Consider the following 23,410-nt stretch of genomic DNA (forward strand, 5'->3'; position numbering starts at 1 on the left):
TCAGGAACAGTTATTATCCTACAACTATCAGTGTGGATAACTTCACTCACCTCCACTCTGAACTGATTCAAGACCTACAGACTCATTTTCAAAGACTTTACTACTCATGATCTCAGTGTTATTTATTATTTGCACAGTTTGTCTTCTTTGGCACCTTGGTTGTTTGTCAGTCTTTGTTTCTGTATAGGTATTCATACACAGTAACAATAATAATAATAAGGCATCCGTTAGTCTTGCGAGACCATGGATCTGCGCCTGGAAAGTCTTCACTCTCCAGGGCGCAGGCCTGGGCAAGGTTGTATGGAAGACCAGCAGTTGCCCATGCTGCAAGTCTCCCCTCTCCACGACACCAATGTTGTCGAAGGGAAGGGCATTAGGACCCATACAGCTTGGCACCAGTGTCGTCCAGAGCAATGTGTGATTAAGTGCCTTGCTCAAGGACACAACACATTCCCTCGGCTGGGGATCAAACTCACAACCTTCAGATTGCTAGTCCAATGCCTTAACCACTTGGCCACGTGCCCACTGTACCATAGTGGTTAGCACAGTGCTTTACAGGACCAGTGACCCACCTCCCCAGCTGCAAAAGAAATAATTGTGGAAATTGGGAAAGTGCAGGCTGGCCACTGGCCTCTGGTCACTGGTACACAGCTGCCCTGTGGAAGGAGTTAGGAGCACCAAGTTCCTGAGAGTACACATAATGGACAATCTCACCTCACCTGGTCCCTCAACATCACCTGTATGGTCAAGAAAGCACAGGAGCATCTCCACTTCCTGAGGCGATTGAGGTGAGTGAAGCTCTCCCCACCCTTTCCAGTCTAACCAATTTTTACAGAAGTGCCATCAGGAGCGTCCTGACCAGCTGCATCCTTGTCTGATACAGGAATTGCAAGGCATCTGACCACAAGTCCCTACAAACAATTGCAAGGACCGCTGAGAGAATCGTCGGGGTCTCTCTTCCACCCGTCAGGGATATTTATCAGGAGCGCTGTATTCACAGGGCCCTTAACATTGTCAGTGATGCCTCCCATCTCTTTGGCACTTCTTTGGTCCAGCAATCTCCTGACCCCTACCATCAGGCAGGAGGTACTGTATCATTAGGACGAGAACTGTTAGGATGGGAAACAGCTTCTTCCCTCGGGCCGTAAGACTACTGAACTCTCCGCCACCACCCAGGTCTCATCACATGTGAAGCCCCAGTAATGCTATACGGTTGACTCTGCAACTTGTATTGTAAATGCACCTTATTATTTGTTTCTTTCTTTGTGCTAATATAGTGGATTTATACTTCATTACTATACGTCATTAGGAGTTTGAAGAGATTTGGCACGTCAACAAATACACTCAAAAACATCTATAGGTGTACCATGGAGAGCATTCTGACAGGCTGCATCACTCTCTGGTATGGCGGGGTGAGGGGGGGGCTACTGCACAGGACTGAAGAGGGTCAGTTTCTTCAAAGAATTCCTACAGATTTGTCAGGCAAAATTTTCCCTTAAGGAAACCATGCTGACTTTGATCTACTTTATCATGGGCCTCCAAGAACCCAGAAACGACATACTTAATAATTGACTTCAATACCTTCCCAACCACTGAGGTCAGGCTAACTGGTCTATAATTTCCTTTCTTCTGCCTCCCTCCCCTCTTGAAGTGTGGAATGACATTTGCATTTCCTATTCTCCAGAATGATGTTGAAATCAATTGATTCTTGAAAGTTCTTTACCAATGCTTCCAAAAAAATCTTCAGCTACCTCTTTTAGAAATCTGGGATGTATTCCATCAAGTCCAGGTGATTTATCTACCTTCAGGTCTTTCAGAATCCAAGCACCATTTCCCTAGTAATAGCAACTACACTCACTTCTGCCCCTTGACACTCTCACTTCTGGCATACTGTTAGTGTCTTCTATAGTGAAGGCTGATGCAAAATTCTTATTAAGTTCGTCTGCCCTTTCCTTGCCCCTATTACTACCTCTCCTATCAGTTTCCAGCAGTCCAATATCTACTCTCACCTCCTGTTTACTCTTTGTATATCTGAAAAAAACTTCCGGTATCATTTTTGATATTATTGGTTAGTTTACCTTCATATTTTATCTTTTCTCCCTTTATGTATTCTTTTAGTTGCCCTCTGTTGGTTTTTAAAAATTTTCAAAATCCTCCAACTTCCCACTAATTTTTGCTCTATTATATGTGCTCTCTTTTGCTTTTTTGTTTGCACTGACTTCCCTTGTCAGCCACTGTTGTATCATACTGCCTTCAGAATACTTCCTCTTCTTTGGGCTGTATCTATCCTGTGCCTTTCCAAATGGCTCCCAGAAACTCCAGCCATTGCTCCCCTGCTGTCATCCCTGCTCATGACCCTTCCAATCAAGTTTGCCCCGCTCCTCTCTCATGCCTCTGTAATTCCTTTTACTCCAATGTAATACTGACACATCTGACTTTAGCTTCTCCTTCTCAATTTGCAGGGTGAATTCTATCATATTAGAACACTCTTTCCTAAGGGTTTCTTTGCCTTAAGCTCTCTAATCATCTCCAGTTCATTACAATCAAATCCCTCAGACAGTTGCAGCTCATTCAGAACACTGCTGCGAGAGTCCTCACAAAGACCAAGAAAGTAGAAACTATCAGATCTCAGATCACTACAATGACTTTCTGTCCATCAGAGGATTGACTTTAAAATATTTCTTCTGGTTTATGAATGTTTTAGGGCTAAAATGCATCTCCGATCTCTTGCTGCATTATGACCTTCCCGAGCTCTCAGGCCTTCTGGGGCAGGTCTGCTTACCGTCCCCAGGGTCAAAACTAAACATGGTGAAGCAGCTTTTAGTTACTCTGCTCCACATATCTGGATTTATCTTCTGAAGATAAAGTCTGTCTGAAGTCTGTCCCAACTTTAAACTATTGTAAATCATAGAAAACCATAGAAACTACAGCACAGAAACAGGCCTTTTGGCCCTTCTTGGCTGTGCCGAACCATTTTCTGCCTAGTCCCACTGACCTGCACACGGACCATATCCCTCCATACACCTCCCATCCATGTATCTGTCCAATTTATTCTTAAATGTTAAAAAAGAACCCGCATTTACCACCTCGTTTGGCAGCTCATTCCATACTCCCACCACTCTCTGTGTGAAGAAGCCTCCCCTAATGTTCCCTTTCAACTTTTCCCCCTTCACCCTAAACCCATGTCCTCTGGTTTTTTTCTCCCCTTGCCTCAGTGGAAAAAGCCTGCTTGCATTCACTCTATCTATACCCATCAGAATTTTATATGCCTCTATCAAATCTCCCCTCATTCTTCTATGCTTCAGGCAATAAAGTCCCAACCTATTCAACCTTTCTCTGTAACTGAGTTTCTCAAGTCCCGGCAACATCCTTGTAAACATTCTCCGCACTCCTTCAACCTTATTTATATCCTTCCTGTAATTTGGTGACCAAAACTGAACACAATACTCCAGATTTGGCCTCACCAATGCCTTATACAACCTCATCATAACATTCCAGCTCTTATACTCAATACTTTGATTAATAAAGGCCAATGTACTAAAAGCTCTCTTTACGACCCTATCTACCTGTGATGCCACTTTTAGGGAATTTTGTATCTGTATTCCCAGATCCCTCTGTTCTACTGCACTCCTCAGTGCCTTATCATTAACCCTGTATGTTCTAATAGAAATCGAGGCTAAAAACTTCTCTTTTCACTGTAGCCTCTAATTAAAATCTCCTGCACTGCAATTTCTATTTATCATATCGATTTTTGTGTGATCTTATTCTCTTATGTATTGTCTGAAATTTGATTGATTTTTATATCTTGCTCTAGGTAAAGCACTTTGAACTGCCTTGAGTTTGAAAAGTGCTATACAAAGAAACTTGTTTATTTACACACGGTCCAGTTCAGAATTGCTGATCCCCTAGAGGGCTCTACCACAAGCTACTCCAAAAAGCCATCTCAGAGGCATTCCACACTTTCTCCAGCATCAGCTTGATTTTCCCAATCTACCTGCATATTGAAATCCCCCAAGACTAATGTAATATTGCCTTTTTGACATACTTTTACTATCTTCACCTGTAATTTGTAGACTACATCCTGGCTACTGTTCGGCGGCCTGTAAATATTTCCCATCAGGGTTGTCTTATCCTTGGGGTCTCTTCACTCTTTCCACAAGGATTCTACATCTTCTGATCCTATGTCATCTCTTTCTAAGGATTTGATTTCATTTTTTTTACCAGCAGAGCCGCTCCTTTTTCTCTGCTTACATGCCTTAGTTTTCAATAGATTGTATATCCTTGGATATTAAGCTTTAACTACAATCATCTTTCAGCCATGACTCCGTGATACCACGTCATACCTCCCAATCTCTAACTGCACAAGCTCATCTACCTTATTTTCTATACAGTGTGCATTCAACTATAAAACATTCATTCCTTTAGCTGTCACCATTTTCAATTTTGTTCCCCTTTTACATTGCAACCCATGCCACTGACTGGAATTTTGTTCTATCACCTCCCTGTCCTTCCTGACAGTCTTGCTATACACTACCTCTGCTTGTAAACCAATGTCCCTATCCTCAGCACTATCACTCCATTTCCCATTCACCTGCCAAATTTGTTTAAACCCTCCCCAACAGCTCTAGCAAACCTGCCCACAAGGATATTGGTTCCCCTTGGGTTCAGGTGTAGCCCATCTCTTTTTGACAAGGGAATCTTTTTTCAGTTCCTTTGTCTCCACCGCATCTGTTTCCAAATGAGACTTTCCTTTCCAGGATATCGAAGATGTCCTCCTCCTTCAAATAATGAGATTTCCTTTCCTCTTTCATTGATACTGCCCTCAAATCCATCTCCTCCATTTCTTGGTCATCTGAGCTCACCCCATCTTCCTGCCACCTTACCAGGAATAGAGTTCCTCTTGTACTAACCTATCACCCCATGAGCCTCCACAACTTCTGCTATCTCCAAAAGGATCCCACTACTGGACACATCTTTACTTCCCCATAGGTCTCTGCTTTCCACAGGGATTGCTCTTTCCATGATTCCCTTGTCCATTTACCTCTCCCTCTTGGCACATATCCCTGCAAATGACAGAAATTCTACACCTGCCCATTCATATCCTTCCTCATCCCTGTTCAGGACCCCAAACAGTCCTTCCAGGTGAGGCAGCACTTCACCTCCAGATCTGCTGGGGATGTCTATTGTGACCGGTTTTCCCAATGTGGCCTCCTCTACATTGGTGAGACCTGACGTAAATTGGTGGACCACTCTGTTGAGCACCTCCCCTCCATCAGCCAAAAGCAGAACTTTCCAGTGGCCAAACGTTTTCATTCCAATTCGCATTCCCATTCCAACATGTGCCAAGATGAAGTCACTCTCAGAGTGGAGGAGCAACACCTGGTATTCCGTCTGAATAACCTCCAACCTGATGGCATGAATGTCGATTTCTCCTGGTGAAAAAATGTCCACCTTCCTCCCCCTCCATCTTTTTATTCTGCTGTCTTCCCCCTTCCTTTCCAGTCCTGAAGAAGGGTTTCGGCCCGAATCACCAACTGTTTGTTTATTTCCATAGATGCTGCCTGACCTGCTGAGTTCCTCAAGTGGTTTGCAGGTCTTGATTTGGATTTCCTGCATCTGCAGAATTTCTCATATTTATGATTAATTCCTAACAGTTATTGAGTGAGGAATCCATCCAGTGTATGCAATGAACAAAATCAGCTCAGACATGGTGCAGGTAATGGGCTGACTGCCTTCCTACAATGCTATCGACAATTGCATCCTCCAAATCTTCATTTCAATTGCAACATTCATGGTGATTGTCGATACCTTCAAATTCTTTGTAATTCTGAACATGTTGAAATAGTGAAATTGTTTCATTTTCAGTCCCGGCTGTTTCTGAGAGGAGAGCAGATTTGATAGAGGTATGCAAAATACCTTCTACACTCCAGGGAATAAAGTCCGACCTATTGAACCTTTCCCTATCTCAGATACTCAAGTCCTGGTAACAGCCTTGTAAATTTTATCTGTCCTCTTTAAATTTTGTTGATAACTTTCCTGTAGGTGGGTGACCAGAACTGCCCACAATGCTCCATTTAGGCCTCGTCAATGTCTTATGCAAGCTATCTGACTTTCCATAAAGTATTTAACAAGATATCACACATAAGGCTGGTGCAAAAGAGCTGATGATACTGGGGAGGTGTATTAATGTGAATTGAAGACTAGTGAATGCAGAGGAGAAAAAAAAGTCTGAATAAATGGGTTTTTTCAGGCTGGAGCTTGTAAACAGTGGAGTGTTTGAAGGATCATTCTTGTCCAGCAATTATTTACTGAGAGATACAGTGCGGAACAGACCCTTCTGGCCCAACAAGCCACCCCACCCAGCAAACCCACCTATTCTTCTCTTCGGCAGTTTGAACAGGGAACGACTGTGCAAGTGCATGGAGGTCGGCCAGTGAGAACAGCGGGAAGAGTTTAAAAGGAAGACAGATTTACAGAGCGTGCATTGGAGGAGCGGGCGACAGAGTAGGAAGGCTTTGTCTCAACAGGGCTTTGGCGATAAGGGGTTGAGGCCAGGTCAGTTAAGATAAAGACAGAAAGTATGTGCGTGAGGCCGGTTTCTGTGCTCAGTGTCAGATGTGGGAGGTCCTGGAGACTCCCAGCCCCCTGAACGGCCACATCTGCACCAGGTACATTGAGCTGCAGCTCCTTAGAGACCACGTTAGGGAGCTGGAGCTGCAGCTCGATGACCTTTGTCTGGTCAGGGAAAGTGAGGAGGTGACAGAGAGGAGCTACAGGCAAGTAGTCACACCGGGACCACAGGAGACAGAGAAGTGGGTAACAGTCAGGAGAGGGAAGGGGAAGAGTCAGGTACTAGAGAGTACCCCAGTGACTGTTCCCCTAAACAATAAGTATTCCTGCTTGAGTACTGTTGGGGGGGAACGGCCTACCTGGGGGAAGCAACAGTGACCGGGTCTCTGGCACAGAGTCTGGCCCTGTGGCTCAGAAGGGTAGGGAAAGGAAGAGGATGGCAGCAGTGATAGGGGACTCTAGTCAAGGGGTCAGACAGGCAATTCTGTGGATGCAGGAAAGAAACACAGATGGTAGTTTGCCTCCCAGGTGCCAGGGTCCGGGATGTTTCAGATCGCGTCCACAATATCTTGAAGGAGAACAGCCAGAGGTCGTGGTACATATTGGTACCAATGACATGGGTAGAAAAGGGAGGAGGTCCTGAACAAAGACTACATGAAGTTAGGTAAGAAGTTGAGAAGCAGGACCTCAAAAGTAGTAATCTCGGGATTACTGCCTGTGCCACATGATAGTGAGTATAGGAATAGGATGAGGTGGAGGATAAATGCGTGGTTGAGGGATTATTGGAGCAGGGGGCAGGGATTCAGATTTCTGGATCATTGGGACCTCTTCTGGGGCAGGAGTGACCTGTACAAAAAGGACGGGTTGCACTTGAATCCGAGGGAGACCAATATCCTGGCAGGAAGGTTTGCTAAGGCTATTGGGGAGAGTTTAAACTAGAAATGCTGGGGGTTGGGAACCAAACTGAAGTGACGGAGGAAAGGGAGGTTGGCTCACAAATAGAGAAAGCTTGGAGACAGTGGGAAAGGGAGGACAGGCAGGCGATAGAGAAGGGACGCACTTAGACCGATGGTTTGAGGTGTGTCTATTTTAATGCGAGGAGTATCATGAATAAAGCGGATGAGCTTAGAGCGTGGATCAGCACTTGGAGCTATGATGTTCTGGCCATTACAGAGACTTGGATGGTGCAGGGGCAGGAATGGCTACTTCAAGTGCCAGGCTTTAGGTGTTTCAGAAAGGATACGGAGGGAGGCAAAAGAGGTGGAGTGTGGCACTGTCAATATTGTGATCTGTCAATATCAGAGATAGTGTCACGGCTGCAGAAAAGGAAAAATCATGGATGGGTTGTCTACGGAGTCTCTGTGGGTGGAAGTTAGGAATGGGAATGGGTCAATAACTCTACTGGGTGTTTTTTATAGACCTCCCAATAGTAACAGGGACATCAAGGAGCAGATAGGGAGACAGATTCTGGAAGGGAGTAATAATAACAGGGTTGTTGTGAGAGATTTTAATTTTCTCAATATTGATTGGCATCTCCCTAGAGTGACTTGCCGAGGACTGAAAAGCTTGAGCATGTAGATATTAAGTAAGAGGATGTGCTGGAGCTTTTGGAAAGCATCAAGTTGGATAAGTCACCGGGACCGGACGGGATGTACCCCAGGCTACTGTGGGAAGCGAGAGAGGAGATTGCTGAGCCTCTGGCAATGATCTTTGCATCATCAGTGAGGACAGGAGAGGTTCTGGAGGATTGGAGAGTTGCAGATGTTGTTCCCTTATTCAAGAAAGGGAGTAGAGATAGCCCAGAAAATTATAGACCAGCTAGTCTGACTTCAGTTGTTGGTAGGTTGATGGAGAAGATCCTGAGAGGCAGAATTTATGAACATTTGGAGAGGCATAATATGATTAGGAATAGTCAGCATGGCTTTGTCAAGGGCAGGTCATGCTTTAAGAGCCTGATTGAATTTTTTGAGGATGTGACTAAGCACATTGAAGGTAGAACCATAGATGTAGTGTATATGGATTTTAGCAAGGTATTTGATAAGGTACCCCATGCAAGGCTTATTAAGAAAGTAAGGAGGCATGGGATCCAAGGGGACATTGCTTTGTGAATCCAGAACTAGCTTGCCCACACAAGGCAAAGAGTGGTTGTAGATGGGTCATATTCTGCATGGAGGTTGGTGACCAGTGGTGTGCCTCAGGGACCTGTTCTGGGACCCCTACACTTTGTGATTTTTATAAATGACCTGGATGAGGAAGTGGAGGGATGGGTTAGTAAATTTGCTGATGACACAAAGGTTGGGGGTGTTGTAGATAGTGTGGAGGGCTGTCAGAAGTTACAATGAGACATTGATAGGATGCAAAACTGGGTTGAGAAGTGGCAGATGGAGTTCAACCCAGATAATTGTGAGACGGTTCATTTTGGTAGGTCAAGTATGATGGCAGAATATAGCATTAATGGTAAGACTCTAGGCAGTGTGGAGGATCAGAGGGATCTTGAGGTCTGAGTCCATAGGATGCTCAAAGCAGCTGCGCAGGTTGACTCTATGGTTAAGAAGGCATACGGTGCATTGGTCTTCATCAATTATGGGATTGAGTTCAAGAGCCAAAAGGTAATGTTGCAGCTATATAGGGCCTGGTCAGACCCCACTTGGAGTACTGTGCTCAATTCTGGACACCTCACTATAGGAAGGACATGGAGACCGTAGAAAGGGTTCAGACGAGATTTACAAAGATGTTGCCTGAGTTGGGGAGCATGTCTTATGAGAATAGGTTGAGTGAACTTGGCCTTTTCTCCTTGGAACACCAGAGGATGAGAGATGACCTGATAGAGGTGTTCAAGAGGCATTGATCGTGTGGATAGTCAGAGGCTTTTCCCCAGGGCTGAAATGGCTAGCATGAGAGGGCACAGTTTTAAGGTGCTAGGGAGTAGGTACAGAGGAAATGTCAGGGGTAAGTTTTTTACGCAGAGAATGGTGAGTGTGTGGAATGGGCTACCGGTGGTGGTGGTGGACACAGAAATGATAGGGTCTTTTAAGAGACTCCTGGATGGGTACATGGAGCTTAAAAAAATAGAGGGCAAAGGGTAAAGCCTAGGTAGTTCTAAGGTAGGGACATGTTCTGCACAGCTTTGTGGGCCAAAGGGCCTGTATTGTGCTGTATGTTTTCTATGTTTCTACGTTTTTATTTAACCCTAGCTTAATCACAGGACAATTTACAATGACCAATTACCCTACTAAATGTGTTTGGAATGTGCGAGGAAACCCGCACAATGATGAGGAGAATATATAATTGCCTTATGGACTGTGCCAGAATTGAACTCTCAGTTCCAATGCCCCAAATGGTAATAGCTTTGCACTAACCGCTATGCTACCGTGCCACCCTTTATTTTACAATGATAGCTTGGTGGAGGGAAGAGAGTGGCTGATCACATACATAGAACATTGCATCACAGTACAGGCCTTTCGGCCCATGACCATCTAACCTACTCTAAGATCAATCTAACCTTTCCCTCCTACGTAGCCCTCAATTTTTCTACCATTCATGTGCCTATGTAGGAATTTCTTAAAAATCCCTAACGTATCTGCCTCTACCACCGGCCCAGGCAGTGCATTCCAGGCACCTATCACTCTCTGTGTAAAAAAAAAGCCTACCTGTGACATCTCCCTATACTTTCCTTCAATCACCTTCAAATTATGCCCCATGGTATTCTCCATCTCCACCCTGGAAAAAGTCTCTGGCTGTCCATTTGATCTCTGCCTCTCATCATCTTATACACTTCCATTAAGTCACATCTCATCCTCCTGAGCTACAAAGAGAAAAGCCCTAGATTACTCAAACTATCCTCTTCTGCACCCTCTCTAAAGTCTCCACATCCTTCCTATAATGAGGTGACCAGAACTGAACACAATATTCCAAGTGTGGTCTAACTAATTTTATAGAGCCGCAACATTAACTTGTGCAGAAGTTTTGAGGGATCTATGGATGTGGACTCTAAGATTCCTCTGTTCTCTCACACTGCTAAGAATCCTGCCTTTAATTCTGTGTTGTCTTCAAGTTCGATATTCCAAAGTGAATCACTTCACACTTTTCCCATCTGCCACTTCTCAGCTGGCTTTGCATCCTGTCAATGTCCCGTTGTAACCTAGGAAAACTTTCAACGCTGTCAACAACTCCACCAACCTTGTGTGAAGATATACGTACATGGTAATGTTGCAATAGGACTGCTGCACAGGATATGGAGAGGTAGCTGTCAGATGTGGGAAAGTGAGAGACTGCACACGTTGGTAAGAGGAATCTACAGGCAGACCATGGAGATTGCAAATGAGAGGAGCACAGGGGGATCTAGTGCTCCTGAGCACAAACTGTATAAGTTCACAGGTAGAGTGGCTGATGTTACCCTGGCTTTTAATGCAAGGCACTAGGAGTTTAAGAATGGAGACATACTGTGGCAATTTTATTAGGTATTGATCTTTTTCCCAGGATGGAGATGTCAAATACCAGAGAGCATGCTTTTATGGTGAGAGGGGAAAGTTAAAACAATATATGGAGCAAGCTCTTTTTTTTTTTACACAGAGTGGTGGAAAAGGGGGTGCCAGGGGTAGTGATGGGAACAGAACAGAGACGGTAGAATAATACAGCACAGTACAGGCCCTTCGGCCCACAATGTTGTGCTGACTTTTGTGTGAGAAAGAGAGTGTGTGTGTGTGTGTGTATGTTTGAGTATGTGGGATTGAGAATGTGAGTGTGTGTGAGAGAGAGAGCGTGTATAATTGAGAGCGTGTGTGTATGAGAAAGAGAATGTGCGTGCATGAGTGTGTGTGTGTGTGAGAGAGAGAGAGAGAGACTGAATATACAGGGTGACGGTGAACATTGCGGGTACTGTCCGGGGACCGTTGCTCGCACAGAGCGTGGGCTCCGCCGGTAGTTGGAGAGCGGGGGGAGGGGGCTTCAGTTGGTATTGATATCGTGCAGTCAGTCAGCGCTGGGCAGAGAGGTCTCATTCCGGCAGTCGCCCGCATCCATGTGCAGGAAAGAGCCGGCAGAAGGGTCACCCCTCACCTGTGTGCGCCTGGACACCGACTATGGCCGAGGCAGAGGTCCACAGGAGCAACAGCAAGTCCAAGAAGAATGCGGTAAGGCCGCCCCCGGCAGCGAGCGGAGCCGGGCTCGGGCAGATGGGGACTGCGGTACCTCTGCCGGGACACACGGGGAGAGAACGCAGCCGTCCCGCAGTGCCAGCCTGCTGTTCCGCAGACCCGCTGGAGCGGTGGGGAAGGGGGGTCTGGCACCCTGGGGTGCACGGGTCCCGGAGATGTCACCGCTGACAAGTCCTCCGCGACCCTTTAACCCGTGTTTAGTTGCTGCATTGACGACCCCGGCGTCCTGGCACCTTGACTGTCCCTGTAGAGGACAGAACCGCCTTCCCTTTTAGGAATACTAACATTTATGCGTTAAGAATAAACCGCAAGCACATCTTGTCACTGTCGGCGGAATAACGCCAGTGCCAGGCTGTGACTCCGCCAGCGAGCAGCATTCGCCCCTCCGGATTTGGGTACAATTATTTCATTCTCCTTTACACCTGTGTACAGGAAATGACATAAATAATCTTCAATCTTGATTCCACCCCGGGGAGAGCAGGGATACATCACACCCCCACTTTGGAGATACTTCCGGCAACATTGTCTAGATCATTACTTACCCCCCCCCCCATCAATATCCTGAAAAGGGGTTTGTAATAGTGGGATCTTGCTGTGCGTGGGTAGGTTGAGTATTCGTTCATTACACCCATGACCTGGTGTGATATATAATCGTTCTCTCTTTTACCCCATACTACTGCTACAACATAACAAATGTTGAGTCATATTTTGGGGCAGTTACTTTCCCCAAGCAGTAAGGTTGATCAACACCTCCACCCACTCACCGCCAACCACCACTACTTTATCACTTCTTGTCAGTCACCTTATGTAGCGACACTCCTGTGCCTAGCGTCACTTTATCAACATACAGTACAATCAATCTATGCAAATAAGCTAACGTATATGTCTATATTTATTGTGCTTTTTATATTTTTTTGATGCAGAGTAAAAATGATTTTGTTCTTTTACTTTTGTGTATTGGAAATGACATTAAGCAATTTTGCATCTTGAATATAAGTGAGGGATAATAAACATGAGGCCAATTCACATCTTTGTTGTTAAACTGGACTGTGTGGGGTAGTTAGGTGTGTGTGCGTGGGTGGAGGTGGATGTTGTGTCAGTGACGAATGAACGATGATGCACTGATATTGGGGTCACTGTCGGTCTGGAATACAATATCATCTGGGCCTTAGTCTACACCCGAATCTAGGGCTTCCTAGCTTCATGTATCAGGAAGGACAAATAAAGGGTACGGCATAGATTGGAAAGCTTGGTGCCACGAATTAGAAATGAGCTTTCCTTGTGAGCAGAAGGCCAATAAAGCTGGCTTACGCTCTCTCTGGAAGACAGAGCAAGATGGTCTCATCAAGGGTTTATACCTTTTGCGGATGAGAGAGGAATGTTATTTGTGACAGAAGAGACCGCAGGTGGGTCATAGTCATAGAACACTACAGCAGAGAAACAGACCCTTCAGCCCATCTAATCCATGCCAATTTATTAATGCCTGGTCCAATTAACCCACACCTGGACCATAGCTATCCATGCCCCTCCCATCCACGTACTTATCCAAATTTCTCATTCCACACTCCCACTACCCTCTGAGTGAAGAAGTTGCTCCTCATGTTGCCCTTAAACATTTCACCTTTCACCCTTAACCTATGACCTCTTGTTCTGGTCTCACCTAACCTCAGTGGAAAAAGCCTGATTACATTTACCCTATCTATACTCGTCATAATTTTGTATACCTCTGTCAAATCTCCCCTTATTTTCCTATGCTTCAGAGAGTAATTCAACCTTCCCCTATAACTCAGGCCCTCCAGACCTGGCAACATTCTTGTAAATTTTCTCTGTACTCTTTCAATTATATTGCCATCATTCCTGTAGGAGGCGACCAGAAATGCACACAATATTCAAAATTAGATTTCACCAACATCTTACGCAACTTCAATATAACAGCCCATCTTCTACACTCACTACTTTGATTTACGAAGGCCATTGTGTCAAAAGCTTTCCTCATGACCCTATTTACCTTGAAGCCACTTTTAAGGAATTGAAGGTCTGAATTCCCAGATGCTGGAATATGGAGTAATGAAACAAATTTCTGGAAAAACTCAGCAATTCATGCAGAATCTCGAACTGAAGTTCAGATCTTCCTTTTGCCCTACAGATGCTGCTTAACCTGCTGAGTCCCTCCAGAAGTTTGATTTTAGCTCCAGATCCCATCATCTGCAGTCCCTTGTCTAAGTTTTTCAAGCTGGTGGTTTGGAATCACGGAATACTATCTCCCACATGGAAGTGCACAGTTATGGAATTTCCTCCTCAAAAAGCTGGAATACTGGAGGGATGGGAGGAGCCAATTGAAGTCTTTGCAGATGAGATAGACAGACTTTAGAGGCATTAAGGGTTGATGAGATAACTACAGTGTGGAGCGATGAGTTAACTGGGATCTGACTGAACTGTGTGTAAGCCCACAGAGTTGGTCATACAGAGTCACAGAGTCATAGAGTCATACAGCACAGAAACAGGCCTTTTGGCCCATCTGGTCCATGCTGACCAAGATTCACATCTACACTAGTGCCATTTACCTGGTTTTGTCCCTTACACTTCCCAACCATTCCTGTCCATGTGGCTGTCTAAGTACATTTTAATGTACCTGTCTCAACCACATATTCCATATGCTAACCACATTCTGGATGAATAATTTGTCCCTGAGGTTTCTATTTCACCGTATTCCTTTCACCTTAAACCTGTTCCCTCCAGTTCACGATTCACGATTCCCCATCCCCAGAAAAAAGACTGTACTCATTCACCCTCATGATCTTATACATCTCTATAAGATCACCATAATGCTTTACAACTTGCAGGCAACCCAGTATGTTCTCCCTCCTCATCCAGTTGCAACTCAGAGGGTTAAGACATGTCAGCAGAGGGCTCCTGAAGGACCTGGTGCATGGGTAGCACCATCATGACGCTGACTTTTCTCGTGTGCTACTCACCACCTTTCAAGACAGAAGGATGTCAACATAAGATCATTCCTCAGTTTCCTACATTCAAGAGTAAAGTCCCTACCTGCTCAACCTCCTGCTATAACTCAGTCCCTTCCCTCTACCTGAACCTCACCATCGAGGATATCTTGAAGAGGGGGTGCCTTAACAAGCGAGCAGCCATCGTTAGGGGCTCTCTCCGTCCAGGACGTTCCTTCTGCTCATTACTGCCATTACTACTTCTCATAGGTTTCAGTGATACTCCCCCCTCATTCTTCTAAACTCCCGTCAGTACGGACCCAGAGCTATCAAACGTGGTATCCAAAAGTCCCGCGAGACCACGGATCTGCGCCTGGGAAGTCTTGCTTCTCCTTTCCAGGGCGCAGGCCTGGGCAAGGTTGTATGGAAGACCGGCAATTGTCCATGCTGCAAGTCTCCCCTCTCCACGTCACCGATATTGTTCAAGGGAAGGGCAAGGACCAATATAGCTTGGCACCAGTGTCATCGCAGGCGTTGCCAGAAGAGGTTGAAGGCAACGTCGGACTGCCTTAGGGACTCCAGCTCTGGATTTGTCCTCAGGGTTTACTCCCAAAGCCTTTCCCATGAGTGGATATGGCCGCAAGGCAGCGGAGGTTTGAAATCAGAGTTTTTCCTCTCTTCAATGGACTGCCTTCCCAGGCTGACGAGCTCCATCTACCGGAATCAAACACACCTCATGCATTAATCCTTTCCATAAGATCACAAGACATAGGAGCAGAATTAAGCCATTCAGCCTGTTGAGTGTGATTCCCCATTCCACCATGGCTGACATCTTTCCTGGGATCATTTTCATGAACCTCCTCTGGACTCTTTCCAATGCCAGCACATCCTTCCTTAGACAACAGGCCCAAAACTGCTCACAGTATTCCAAGTGAAGTCTGACCAATGCTTCATAATGCCTCAGCATTATAATAATTAGAACAACTTTATATTAAGAAATATGATTTTAAAAAATCTAGTACAAAAACAGAACGAAAAGTGAGATAGTGTTCATGGACCATTCAGAAATCTGATTATGGAGATGAAGAAGCTGTTCCCAAGGCTCTGATGTGTGTATTCAGGCTCCTGTACCGTCTCTCTGACGACGGCAGTGAGAAGAGGGCTTGTTCTGGAAGCTGGAGATGCCTGGGGCATTGCCTTCTGCAAACATCTTCAATGCTGGGGAGGCTAGTGCCCGTTACAGAGCTGACCTGCAGTGTTAAACGATTTGAACCAAATTTCTCTCCTGGCTAGTACTATTATCTCAGCTGATTGATATTGTCGTTACGTTTGTATTTGATAAGATTGTGTTTCACCACCACCAGTCAATATTGTGAGCAGATTGCAGCACCAATACCTCAACCAGTTGTACAGCAGAGCCTGTTCCATTTCTCAGGGCCATGGGAGTTCGTTGTCAATTCTTAGCAGTTTACAGGAACAGAGAGACCTTGGGGTCCACATCCATAGGTTCTTCAAAGTTGCCGCACCAGTTGATAGGGTGCGGTGTGTTGGCCTTCATTAGTTGGGGATTGAATTCAAGAGCCGTGAAGTAATGTTACAGCTCTATAAAACTCTGGTTAGACCACTCTTGTTTAGTTCTGGTCATTCCTTTATAGTGAAGGATGTGGAAGCTTTAGAGAAGCTGCAGAGGAGATTTGCTGAGGTGCTGCCTCAATTAGGGAGCATGTCTTATGGACAGGTTCAATGACCTAGGGCTTTTCTTTATGGAGTGAAGGAGGAGGAGAAATGACTTGCCAGAGATGTACAAAGTGAAGAGAGAAGTAGATTGAATGGACAGCCTCGTTTTTTCTTAGGTTGGAAATGCCTAACACAGACAGCATAGCTTTAAAGTAATTGGAGGAAAGTATGGGGGGGGGAGATGTCAGAGGTAATTTCTTTACGCAGAGTAGTGGGTGCATGGAATACCCTGTCAGGGGTGATGGTAGGGTCGAGTCAGATACATTAGGGACATTTAAGAAAATCTTAGATAGGCACATGGATGACAGAAAAATGGAGGGCTGTGCAGGAGGGAAGGATCAAATTAATCAGAATCAGAATTAGAGTCAGGTTTAATATCACTGGCATATGCCATGAAATTTGTTGTTTTGGGCAGCAGTACATTGCAATACATAATTATAAAAATGATAAATTATAATAAATATATAAAATAAATGAGTAGTGCAAGTAGAGAGCAGAGAAAGTAGTGATGTAGTGTTCATTGTCCATTCAGAAATTTGGATAGCAGAGGGAAGAAGCTGTTCTTAAAACATTGCGTGTGTGTCTTCAGGCTCCTGTACCTCCACCTTGATGGTAACAATGAGAAGAGGGCACGTCCTAGGTAATGTGTTTCCTTCATGAAGGACGCTGTCTCTTTGAGGCAGCGTCTTCTGAAGATGTCCTCGATGGTGGGAAGTCTAGTGCTCTTGATGGAGGGCTGAGTTTGCAACTTCTTGTAGCTTTTTCTGATGCTGTGCAATAGTTCCTCCGTATCTTGGAGTAGGCTTAAAGGCTGACACAACATCAGTGGCCGAAGGTCAGGTACTGTCCTATACAGCTGCATGTTCAACACCCTAAGCATAAATTATCAGAGAAAGAACACAGTTTGAACACACAAAAATCTATTGTAGTACCAAATAATCAAAGTGGTCCTGGTGTTACTAAACTGTAGTGATTAGGGTTGTGCCGGTTGGTTCAAGAACTGAGTTGTTGAAGTGAAGTGACTGTTCTCGAACCTGATGGTGAGGAACTTCAGGATTCTGTACCTCCAGTCTGATGGTATCAGTGAGAAGACGACACAGCCTTAATGGTGAGGATACTTGATGATGAATGTTGCCTTCTTGCGGCCTCACTACTGTAGATACTGATGGTCCAAAGTTGAAGATAAATTTATTATCAAAGTATGTATATGCTGTACTACCTTGACATTCATTTTCTTGCAGGCATTTACAGGAACAATAAAGAAATACCATAGAATCTATTGAAAAAACATACATGAACAAAGTAACAACCAATCAATAAACAAGAGAAGACAAACTGTGCAAATAATAGCACTGAGAACATGAGCTGTAGAGTCATTAAGTGAGTGTGTAGGTTTCAGAAACAGTTCAGCGATGAGGTGAGTCAAGTTTTCCACACTGGTCAGGAGACAGGTTGAAGGGTAATAACTGTTGCTGAACCTGGTGGTGTGAGACCTCAGACTCCCGTACCTCCTTCCCTGGTAGCAGTAGGAAGAGAACATGGCCTGGATGGTGGAGGCAAATGAGAAATGAGTGCATCTACACAGAATGGCATTGCAAGAAAGTAGCATCCATCATCGGAGACCCCCACCATCCAGGCTGTGCACACTTCTCACCGGTGGAATCAGGAGGGTACAGGAGCCTAGGACACACACCACCAGGTTCAGGAACAGTTATTACCCCTCAACCATCAGATACCTGATCCAGCATGGATAACGTCACTCACCACAATGAGCCTTAGGTCCCACACCACCAGGTTCAGGAACAGTTATTACCCCACAAGCATCAGGCTCCTGATCCAGCCTGGATAACATCAGTCATTTCACCGCTGAACTGATTCCACAACATATGGACTCACTTTCTACAACGCATGTTCTCAACTTTGTTTCTAAATCTATATATTTTATTTCCACAATTAGTCTTCTCTTGCACATTGGTTATTTGTCAGTCTTTGCTTATATATTATGTTTTTCATAAACTATATTGTATTTCTAGATTTTCCTGTAACTTCTTGCAAGAAGTTGGATGAATCTCTGGGTAGTACCTGGTGACATATGCATACTTGGATAATAAGCTCACTGTGATTTTGATACTGATGTACGCTTCTTTCTTGCGGCAGTACTTCATGTAAATGTGCTTTACACTGGGAGGGGTTTGCTTGTGATGGATTGTGATGGTAGGTGGGGAGGGATGTGCCGTGAGGTACTGGGCTGAATTCACTGCTTCCTGGAGCTTCCCCTCCCGGTTCTGACATGTTTTCCCTCCCCAAGGCCTGCTGTCCGGGGAACCTGCAGCTCGTGCTGGTGCTGCGTCCATCCGGCTTCCTACAGCGTGCCATCTCCGACATCAGCTTCCGCCTTAGCCAGGACGAATTCATCCTAAAACTGCCGGTAAGAAATGCTTCCCTCTGTCTGCGGTGTCGCCTCTCACCCTCTCAGTCCCCCCACCTTCTCTGCATTTCCTCTTCTTCTTAAACCCATCACCCGTACTGGGGCATAGGCTGCCGACAGTAGCTCACCAGAGTCCTCTGTCCTGGGCCTAAAGAAGATTAATTGGCCCTGTGGCTTGTGTTTCACTACATGGCTTTATACATCTTCAAGATGAGGATTCTTCCTCTCCCAGGTCTGTATATTTCACCTTCTTTCTATTCCTCCCTCTAATCCTGTCCTCTCTCGGTCCCTGCCTTCCACCTCTGAAGGACCTAACTCGCTTTACAGCCCCACACAGTACCAGAGTGTTGTTCAGACATCAAAAGGCTTTCCTGATGCAGCCGTTGTTAAAGCAAGGCTGCGTCACCAATGCGATTCATCAACACTGGCCAAATGGCCCACTGGGTTTGTGCTAGCCCTTCGTAGACGGGCCTCTTGCACTTGCTGTGCGGTGCTGCTGTCTTGCCTGATTCCCATTTGAAGGCCGAAGCTGGATCTGCATGGCCACACCCCCGGGCAGTGCATTCTGAGTGGCACGGAACCATAGTGGGCAGTGCAACACGTTTACTGCACCAGCTGTAGGATGGGGGTTCAATTCCTGCTGCTGGCTGTTAGGAGTTTGTATGTAATCCCCGTGACCACATGGATTTCCTCTGGGTACTGCAGGTCAGTAGTAAGAGAGTTGTGGAAATGCTGAGTTAGTGTTGGAATCGCGGGCAATCCTGACTGTTTTGATTTGATGCAAATGAAGCATTTCACCATTCAGAACTTTTTGATGTCCATGTGACAAATAATACCAATCTTTATTTTTAATATCTGGAGGGTAATTCGCTGCTTTAAAACAGTGCCTCAAAGTTTAAAGTAAAAATTATGATAGAAATACATAGTGTGCCCCCATATAAAGCCTTGAGATTCATTTTCTTGCAGATGTTTGTGGGAAAATAAGGAATACAATAGAATTTACGAAAAACGTTTCCTACTCCAGAGTTCCTTCGGCCCATTCGAATTCTTCCACCTGTAGAATTCTGATGGAGTGTGGTCCCGGAGGGCGGGTGTGCTCGTGGTGAGACACACAGCCCCGATAGCTGTCACCCCACAGACTTCAGACCTAGCCCAGTGACTGATGCTTGTGCTTCTGAATCAGGCAGTCGTGGGTCAAACCCTCTCTGGTATCAGCCACTGTGCTGTTAGAGCTGATATCTTTCAGGTGGAGCCTACCCAGGGCCAAACGTTTCCTGGGGCTGGCAGAAAAAAAACCCCACAACTGGTACTTGGCGAAGAGAAGGCTAGATTTTTGCTTGTACCTCTCAGGCAACTGCACCTGATTAAGAACAATTTAGCCATTTAGAGATACAGCATGGTTACATGCCATTGCACAAGATATAGGAGCAGAATTAGGCCTTTCAGCCCATCGAGTCTGCTCTACCATTCCATCATGGCTGATTTATTATCCCTCTCAACCCCACTCTCTTGACTTCTCCCCGTTACCTTTGACACCCTGACTAATCAAGAACCTATCAGCCTTCACTTTAAATATACCCAGTGAATTGGCCTCCATAGGTGTCTACGGCAATGAAAACAACAGATTCACTGCCATTCGGTCTTGATGAAGGGTTTGACCCAAATCATTGACTCTATATTCCACTACTGTGAGGCCACTCTCAGAGTGGAGGAGCAGCACCTCATGTTCCATCTAGGTAGCCTCCAACCTCAAGGTATGAACATCGATTTCGTCTTCCAGTAATATTTTTCCCTCCCTTCCCTCTTCTTTTATTACCCATTCTGGCCTCTTCTATCTATTACCTCGCAGTTTCTACCTCCCACCCACCTCCCCCCCAATCTGGTTTCACCTATCACCCGCCAGCTTGTCCTCCTCCCTCTTCCCCACCTTATTCTGACATCTCCCTGCTCCTTACCAGTTCTGATGTAGGGTCTCAGCCCAAAACATCGACTGCTGATTCACTTCCATAGATGCTGCCAGGCCTGCTGTGTTTCTCCAGCATTCTCTGTGTGTTGCTCTAGATTTTCAGCACCTGCAGAGCGTTTTGTGCTTGCGCTGTGATAAAGGTGAGTTCTCCTGCCCGGAGTGTCTGGGATGTGACGTCTATCCACGTTGTTGGTGTTGGTGTTCCCGCAGGTTGTTATGTTGAACTCGGTTACAGAGCTTCTGAACTACATCGAAGAGAGTCAGCTGACGCGTGAGTTTGGCGGCACCCTTGACTACTGTCACGATGAGTGGATCCTGTTCCGCACGGTACGGCTCGTTGTGCGTGTGGTGGGGGGGAACAGGTTGTCTGTCCATATTATGCACAGTTATGTTCCTCTCCTTTCCTCCTCCTTCTAATACCCATTCTGGCCTCTTACCACTTCTCCTCACCTGCCTATCATCTTCCCCTGGGTCTCCTCCTCCTTCCCTTCCTCCCACGGCTCACTCTCCTCTCCTGTCAGATTCCTCCCTCAAGCCCTTTGTCTTCCAGCTTCTCACATAGAAACATAGAGACATAGAAAATAGGTGCAGGAGTAGGCCATTCGGCCCTTCAAGCCTGCACCGCCATTCAGTATGATCATGGCTGATCATCCAACTCAGAATCCTGTACCTGCCTTCCCTCCATACCCCCTGATCCCTTTAGCCACAAGGGCCATTATCCCCCTCCCCACCCACGTGGCTTCACCTATCACCTTCCAGCCTGTCCTCCTCTCCCTCCCCTGACCTTCCGATTCCGGCATCTTTCCCCTTCTTTTCGGACCTAATGAAGGGTTTCAGCTTGAAAAATCGACTGTTTATTCCTTTCCATAAATGCTGCCTGACCTGCTGAGTTCCTCCAGCATTTTGTGTGTGTGTGTGTGTGTTACTGCAAATAGAAATACAAGCAGTGTCTCCCTGACCTACATCTGCTGTCCTACTAGTTAACAATATCTTCACCTAAAATAGAACCATGGTGCGCTTTAATTATGGATGTTGATGCAAGCTGATTTATAACAAGATAACAATTTCCTGACATTTTGATTTCCTCGTATCCAAGCTGTGCCAATGGTTCGGTGGAATTCCTTTCAATGATGTGGGTTTAAGTTTTGGCTTTGGTTTCTTTTTCAATGTCCCCGAGTGATATCCAGCAACCACTGAGGCCACTTCTCACTGATTATCTTATTTAACTTCCTGTTTTGCCCTGTTTGAATTTTCTCAGGCCCATGGGTTTGATAAGGGTTCATGGTGATTTCTGCCACCATGAAACTGTCTCCCTGCTGGATGTGTGTCTGGGATCGAGTGTTTCAGGGCTGTAGAATATACATGTCACAGGTCTTTCAGCCCACGATGCTGTGCTGACATTCGAACCTTCTCCAAGAGCAATCTAACCCTTCTCTCCCACGTAGCCCTCCATTTTCTCTCATCTAGGTTGCTTCGATGTATTATTTCTTACATAGAAATACAACACGGAATAGCCTCTTCTGGCCCTTTGAGCCATGCCACCCGCAATCCCCCGACTTAACCCTCACCTAATCACAGAACAATGTACAATGACCAATTAACCTCCCAACGGGTGCGTCTTGGACTGAGAGAAGAAACCCCCGTGGTCACGGAGAGAAAGTACAAACTCCTTACAGACTGCTTCTGGGACTCTGTGAATTCAAGGTGCCAACTCTGACCATACACTGGCACTCTGCAGGACGTGTCCATGCCCAGTGTGCTGTGATGATAGGGGGAAGGTGTCTGAAACTACAAGGGTAGTGAAATCACTGTAATCCTCCTCTAAATTCACAGAGGCTGTCTTTCCTGTAGGGGAGAAGATGACCTTAGGTGGGTTATGGATAAATCCTGCAGATGTAGATAAATGTTCAACCTCTCGAGGCACAGTAACAGCACAGCACCCACCTGATGGGCTGAATGACCTGTTTCTTTGAAAGTGGGGATTTAAATTTCCATGGGAACTCTTGTCATGCTGCTTTTGTCATTGTTTACGTCTGTCTGTTCTCGTGTTCAGGCAATCGAGAGCTTTGCTGTGATGGTCAAGGACATTGCCCAGATGTTGCAAGCTTTTGGCACTGACTTGGCTGAGGCTGAGTTGCCCAGTGACCTGCCCTCAGTGGAGGCTCTGCTAACCACCCGGACAGAGAAGTACCGCCAGTTGAAGGTGAGTCCTTTCGGGATCTGCTGGGCACCCCGCACAGGGTCAACTGGTGTTCAGGCTGGGTATCCCTGCTTGGTCAGCTTGTGTGCAGAGGGGAAGCTGCTGGATCCTAGATGGTAACAGTCTTCTCCCTGGGGTACTCACTTACCTAATCCCATCAAGGTTAATTTTATTGTCAAAGTATGCATGTACAATCCAACTCTGATATTTGTCTTCTCCAGATAGTCATGAAATGCAAAATAAAACATGGGAGTTTTGGAAAGGAAAAAAAATCTACCCATCAACCCCCCCACATGAAAAAGAAACAGAACTAGCAAACCCCAAAGCACCCAGCCCCTCCCTCGCACCCAGATGGGAAATGGCTGCTCATACATCAAAAACCCCACAGCCCAACCCCCTCTTGCAAAACAG

The 23,410-nt window shown here is 45.7% G+C and overlaps 1 protein-coding gene across 1 annotated transcript in view; it reads left to right on the top strand.

The window, feature by feature from the left end:
- The window catches only part of mcf2a (MCF.2 cell line derived transforming sequence a), a 182,952-nt gene that overhangs the window by 69,193 nt on the left and 90,349 nt on the right, over positions 1 to 23,410 (top strand). The window contains exons 5-7 of the mRNA XM_072269779.1: positions 18,714 to 18,833; positions 21,010 to 21,126; positions 22,853 to 23,002. Coding sequence (XP_072125880.1) covers positions 18,714 to 18,833; positions 21,010 to 21,126; positions 22,853 to 23,002 — 387 coding nt within the window. The remainder of the gene's footprint in view (positions 1 to 18,713; positions 18,834 to 21,009; positions 21,127 to 22,852; positions 23,003 to 23,410) is intronic.

The sequence above is a fragment of the Mobula birostris genome, chromosome 10 (assembly GCF_030028105.1).
Source record: "Mobula birostris isolate sMobBir1 chromosome 10, sMobBir1.hap1, whole genome shotgun sequence".
Taxonomy (NCBI): domain Eukaryota; kingdom Metazoa; phylum Chordata; class Chondrichthyes; order Myliobatiformes; family Myliobatidae; genus Mobula; species Mobula birostris.